The sequence below is a fragment of the Triticum dicoccoides genome, chromosome 3A (assembly GCF_002162155.2).
Source record: "Triticum dicoccoides isolate Atlit2015 ecotype Zavitan chromosome 3A, WEW_v2.0, whole genome shotgun sequence".
Lineage (NCBI taxonomy): Eukaryota > Viridiplantae > Streptophyta > Magnoliopsida > Poales > Poaceae > Triticum > Triticum dicoccoides.
In genome coordinates this window covers 287,884,755-287,890,584 of record NC_041384.1, presented here as the reverse complement: position 1 = coordinate 287,890,584, position 5,830 = coordinate 287,884,755, and the positions used below count along the sequence as shown (strand labels likewise).

Sequence of the window (5,830 nt, the reverse complement as noted above, 5' to 3'; positions counted from 1 at the left end):
TTTTCGCTGCTTTCTACTATTATTAGTGAATGCCAGCGATGCTTGATCTTAAAAAAAAACTAATCCTCCCGAGACGAGACACTGGGTTAGGTGAAAAAACACCTCACACCACACAATACAAATCGGCAAAGTAAAGAAAGGTTTTCTTTCGGATGTTTGGTGAGGCAGGGCCACAACGTGGGCTTGTTGGCAGCGCGGTTGGTGAAGAGGAGGACAGCACGGGTGGGAAAGGTCGAGCCGGTCAGCGACACAGCACTCACTGGCTATGCGGTCCTCACGTGCATTCTCCCTACCACGCTCGCCGAAATACTTTTCGCACGCACTACCTCGCACACCCGCGCGGGCCCATCCTCTCCAACCATCTAGTACCATCCTCCTCCCCGATCCGCACCCGACGCATCTGCTGCTATAAAAACTACGTGCATACCCCCGTACCCACTTCATCCCTCTCTACTTTCCGATCAAACGCGGCGGCAGCAGCAGCGGCGGCAGCGCAAGGTGAGCCCTTCCCACCCTACCCAATTACTGCGCGTCTCTCTCTTGTCCTCTCTTATACTGGATCTGCACGTATAGGATTTGAGATCTCTTGCTTTGTGAGGGAAGAGGCAGGAGGGTGGCTGAAAAGAGGGGTAATGGTGATTTTCGGCGTAGATCTGGTTTCACGGCGTTCCGTTTTGTATCTTTGTTGCGGTTCTCGCCTATCAATGGAGATATTGGGAATAGTCTTGCTTTTGTTAGTTTCTTGAAATTCTACGGTCGGTTAGAAATTTAGGGGACGTGAGAGTTCATCAGGGGAGTGGAGAATTGGATCTTTTTGTTCTTTTCTCATGTCTCTTCTTTTAAACAAATAATAATATATCATATGGATCTAGTTGCCTGCACAAAAGATCCGCCCTTTTTAGTGAATAGATTACTTGTCGGTCATGCGATGGTCTTATAGATCTCGGCTATGTTTTTATTGATTTTTAAATCTCTTCATCCAGTAGAGCAATTGGAATTTTCGCCGACACATCTCTTCAATTGATCGTAATCAGGTAGCCTTCACTTCGACTGATGTAAGCATATAAATAATCAATTGCTACTATCGAAAGTTCTGCTGTGAAGAAACAAATACTTCCATTTAGATTTAGCATTTTGTGGGCATCTATAAATTTGCTGTGGAGTTCTAAATCTAATTCACCACTGGTTTTCGCATTTGCAGAGGTAGATTGGAGTATCACCACCACCACTCAAGAAATGGCGGCCGAGACTTTCCTCTTCACCTCTGAGTCTGTGAACGAGGGCCACCCTGACAAGCTCTGCGACCAGGTCTCTGACGCTGTGCTTGACGCGTGCCTCGCCCAAGACGCTGACAGCAAGGTTGCCTGTGAGACATGCACCAAGACCAACATGGTCATGGTTTTTGGTGAGATCACCACCAAGGCCACTGTTGACTATGAGAAGATTGTGCGTGACACCTGCCGCAACATTGGCTTCATCTCTGATGATGTTGGCCTTGATGCTAACCGGTGCAAGGTGCTTGTCAACATAGAGCAGCAGTCTCCTGACATTGCCCAGGGTGTGCACGGACATTTCACCAAGCGCCCTGAGGATATTGGTGCTGGTGACCAGGGTATCATGTTTGGCTATGCCACCGATGAGACCCCTGAGCTCATGCCCCTCAGCCATGTGCTTGCCACCAAGCTGGGTGCCCGCCTCACTGAAGTCCGCAAGAATGGCACTTGTGCCTGGCTAAGGCCTGATGGCAAAACCCAGGTCACGGTTGAATACCTCAACGAGGGAGGTGCCATGGTTCCTGTACGTGTGCACACTGTTCTGATCTCCACCCAGCATGATGAGACTGTCACCAATGATGAGATTGCTGCGGACCTCAAGGAGCATGTCATCAAGCCGGTTATCCCTGAGAAGTACCTGGACGAGAAGACCATATTCCACTTGAATCCATCAGGCCGCTTTGTCATTGGTGGCCCTCATGGTGATGCTGGTCTTACTGGTCGCAAGATCATCATCGACACCTATGGTGGCTGGGGAGCACACGGAGGTGGTGCTTTCTCTGGCAAGGACCCAACTAAGGTTGACCGCAGTGGCGCCTACATTGCCAGGCAGGCTGCCAAGAGCATCATTGCTAGCGGTCTTGCACGCCGCTGCATTGTTCAGATCTCCTACGCCATTGGTGTGCCTGAGCCCTTATCTGTCTTTGTTGACTCTTATGGTACTGGCAAGATCCCCGATAAGGAGATCCTCAAGATTGTGAAGGAGAACTTTGACTTCAGGCCTGGGATGATCGGCATCAACCTTGACTTGAAGAAGGGTGGCAACAGGTTCATCAAGACGGCTGCTTATGGCCACTTTGGCCGTGAGGATGCTGACTTCACCTGGGAGGTTGTGAAGCCCCTCAAGTTTGACAAGGCCTCTGCTTGAGAGGTGGGTATGAAGGAGTCTATCATTCCTGCTGCTGCCGCTGGTGGTTGTATCTTGGATAATTGAATTCCTTCTCTTTAGAAGGAAGCAGGGTTTCAACATCGCCGTGGACACGCTGAATTGGCGTCAGTGATTGGTATTTTGGTATGGCATACAGAAATATGTGCTGAGTTAATACTAGTCGGGTCTTTTGATGTCTTCTGTGCTTTGATTTTGCTTTTTGAGTCTACTGAAACCGCAGTACTTGTGCGGTTTCCTCTATCGGTCGTCCAGTTATTTTTTAGTACTGCATCTGTAAAACCATATGTGATCCTAGTACCCTGTTCTTCCCCATTCTCGATGCTTGGTGCAGTCTTAACCTTTTCAATATTCAGTTTGAGCGATAAGGTAGTGCGGTTTTTGTCAGTGCAGGTTTGGCAATTACTCGATGTTTGCTACCCTGTTCTTCCCAATTCATGATGCTTATTGCAGTCTAAGGAGTTGTTTGGTTTTTGTTTGGTTTGTGACTAACTTTAGCAAAGATTATCACATCAAGTTTGACCTTGAAGTGTTTGGTTCAAGCCACAGTTGGGTCCCATATGGCATACACACAAAAAGTGTGGCAATAAATTTTTAGGCTTGCTAACTTGTGGCCTTTATTTCAATGAATGAACTAACCATAGGTAAGCTTGGCAAAATGTGGCAATGCTAGGCTAGAACCAAATAGCCCCTAAATCTCTTAAATATTGAGTTTCAGCGATAATGTGTTGTGATTATTGTCACTCCAGATTTGGCAATCGCTTTGCTTCGACACTATCAGCTTTTTGTAAGTAATTGGCAGACATTCTCATTAGCGGCCTATTGCGTATGTTGGTGAAAACTCAAGTTTTGGATTTTTCAAAAACCGCCTCCATGGAGCTTGGCCTCCAAAAGGATTTTCAAAAGCTAACTATAAATCTACCCTATAAAATGAAGAGAGGGGCAGATCCAAACAATCTTACCCATCCATTAACAAGATCTAATGGCTCTTAATCCTTCTAGGTTTAACACTGCCAACCATGCATTAAGCCACTAAGAGGCCATCTATCGCTAACCACCGCAGTTAAAAAAATTACCTCTGCTAACATCGCACGCCCCACGTCCTCCCGCCCCGTTCCTCCCGCAGCCATTCGCCGCCCCCCGCCGCTGGAGCCGCCCTTCGCCGCCCCGAGCCGCCGGTCGCCGCCGAGCCGCTCGCCGCTGTTCCTCTTCTGGTTCATGTGAGACTACAGGTGCACGAGCGGGAGGATTTCCCTGGCCCTGCCCCGTCCTCTCATCTCTCGATCTGATCGAGGCCACGGCCCGGGAATGGCAGCCGAGTCGTCGGCGGTGGCCGGCATGCGGAAGGCGCCCTCCATAGAGTAGCGGTGGGTGTCCGCGGGGGAGGAGGAGCACGCATGCATGCCTCGCACCACGACTTTTGGCTCGCTCACTCCTCCTCGCTTTGCTCGCCCTCCACCGCCGGTCCTCTCCTCCGCCGCCGCTCCGCTCACCCTCCGCCGCCGCCGCTCCACTCGCCCAGAAGAGAAATTGATGACATGACTCCGTCAACCGCATCACCGGGCCGCTCCTCGACTCCGTCAACCGCATCACCGCCTTGTCGACCTCCTCTGACACGACGTCTCCGGCTAATTCAGGTCACCCGAGGGACTGCACGGGGAAGGCGACCCTTCGTCGGGTACCAGCATATCGCCTTAGCCTAATTCGGCTGCCCTCCTCAATTCCATTTAGCCGCTGCCACGCCTGACTCCTCCACCCTCGGTGAGCCTAGGTCTGCATCTCCCTCGTGTTGTTTTGTTGTTTTTTGCCGTAACTGTTGGCTATTTCAACGAAATTCAGAAGCAGTAGAAATGCACTGTTTTTTTCTGAATGATAAGTATAGATCTGCACTGCTGCATGGTTGATTATCGGCAAGGCCTCAATGGCAATGTTAGGTAGGAGTACCAGATAGTATATTCCTACGAGTACGATATGAATGGCATTCTTATTTGAACATGTACAGATTCTACATAGTAGTCCAACACTGTATGGAAAAAGAAGGTTCCTCTGAACCTCCTGAAGAAATTGAAGCAAAGAAATAGCGAGAATTTGATGACATGATTATAAGGAATTCCCAGTATATGTTCTTTCCACAGAAGAGAAATTGATGACATGATGATAATAATTTTTCACTCTTTAAGCTTGAACCAATGTTGGTTCATGTTGTGCTAGCAGCTTAACTTTGCCTATATGTCTAAATTTGAATATATTACAAGACTTTTCTTTTCTGGAACCAACCATTCTTGCATGTGCAATGTCTCATTCTTTATATATTGTTTCTATTTAATCGGCAAGGAAAAGGTAAGTTGGCTTAATTTTTCAGATTCAGACTCTATATGCGCATGCCTTAGCCATCAGATTCGCATTGGGTAGCTTCTTGTTTTTGTTCAGACTTCAGACCATAGAATATTTTCTTTTTTGTGATTTTAAGTTCTGTTAAATTTGGGTCGCTACATGTGCATTGCACAATTCTGATAATTATGCATCAGAGATCGGTTGATTTGATACCTATGCACACATGACAAATCTCGCTGATGCAATGAAGCAAAGCTAATATAATCTACTTCTACATTTTTTGTTTCATGACATGACTACACTGAAATAAAAGATAGTGTGTGTACAAAAACTATCATAATGTGAACGTGTCTGTACCATTAGGAAAGTCAATTTGGTATCTGGTATATGAGGCCCAGTACAAGACAATTCTGTACTTCATATATGAGGCCAAGTATATGATCCTTCCACACAGGAGAATTGATGCTTGTGATTCTTTTCTTTCTGTATCATCCTACAGTTCATGACCGAGAGTGGTTGTTTTAGTGCATGATGTTCTGCATACACCCCAATGCAAAACTAGCATTGTTGTGGGATAATAGCCATGGAACTAGCGGTAAAAGGTGAATTATCATTATCCACCGCAATGCCAAACGCAGCATTAAAAAGTTCAGAACAGATAGTTTCATATGTTCTTTTTTTGCCTTCTCCCTAACAACAGATAGTTCATTTCTACAGGTTCAGAACATTGGCAGGCATCAGCATTTGCTACAGCTAAGTCCTTTTTGTCACCTTTTAGATGTACTTTTTATAGGCAAAAACCTTACTTGTTTCACTGAATCCAAGCAAGACTTGAGATTTTAGGGTTACTTGTTTGCAACATTTAAGAATTCAGCTTTTCAATATTAGATGCATACCTTCATTTAAGATCCCTATGTAGTTTCTCCAACATTTAAGGATTCAGTTCACATCCCTTCGTATTAAATTTATCAAGGGTGTAGCATCATTTTGTGCTTGTACTGACTTAAGATTCCTATGTAGCTTCTCAATATTATATTTTGATGTTTGATGATTTTGA

At 46.3% G+C, this 5,830-nt stretch overlaps 1 protein-coding gene across 4 annotated transcripts; it reads left to right on the top strand.

Moving 5' to 3' along the window:
* The first annotated feature begins 350 nt into the window (after window positions 1-350).
* On the top strand, window positions 351-2,844 carry LOC119268092 (S-adenosylmethionine synthase 1). Of its 4 annotated transcripts, none has more exons than XM_037549596.1 (2): window positions 351-498; window positions 1,202-2,844. In XM_037549596.1, exon 2 carries the CDS (start codon window positions 1,237-1,239, stop codon window positions 2,419-2,421), a length of 1,185 nt encoding a protein of 394 aa, XP_037405493.1. In that variant the 5' UTR covers window positions 351-498; window positions 1,202-1,236; the 3' UTR covers window positions 2,422-2,844. The 4 variants fall into 4 exon arrangements, with proteins under 4 accessions (XP_037405493.1, XP_037405496.1, XP_037405494.1 ...); XM_037549599.1 differs by lacking the exon at window positions 351-498 and adding an exon at window positions 615-629; XM_037549597.1 differs by lacking the exon at window positions 351-498 and adding an exon at window positions 984-1,034.
* The last annotated feature ends 2,986 nt before the right edge of the window (window positions 2,845-5,830 follow it).

Bases quoted from the DNA above. Each gene is read 5' to 3' on its own strand.
- LOC119268092 (XM_037549596.1), top strand. From the start codon at position 1,237: ATGGCGGCCGAGACTTTCCTCTTCACCTCTGAGTCTGTGAACGAGGGC.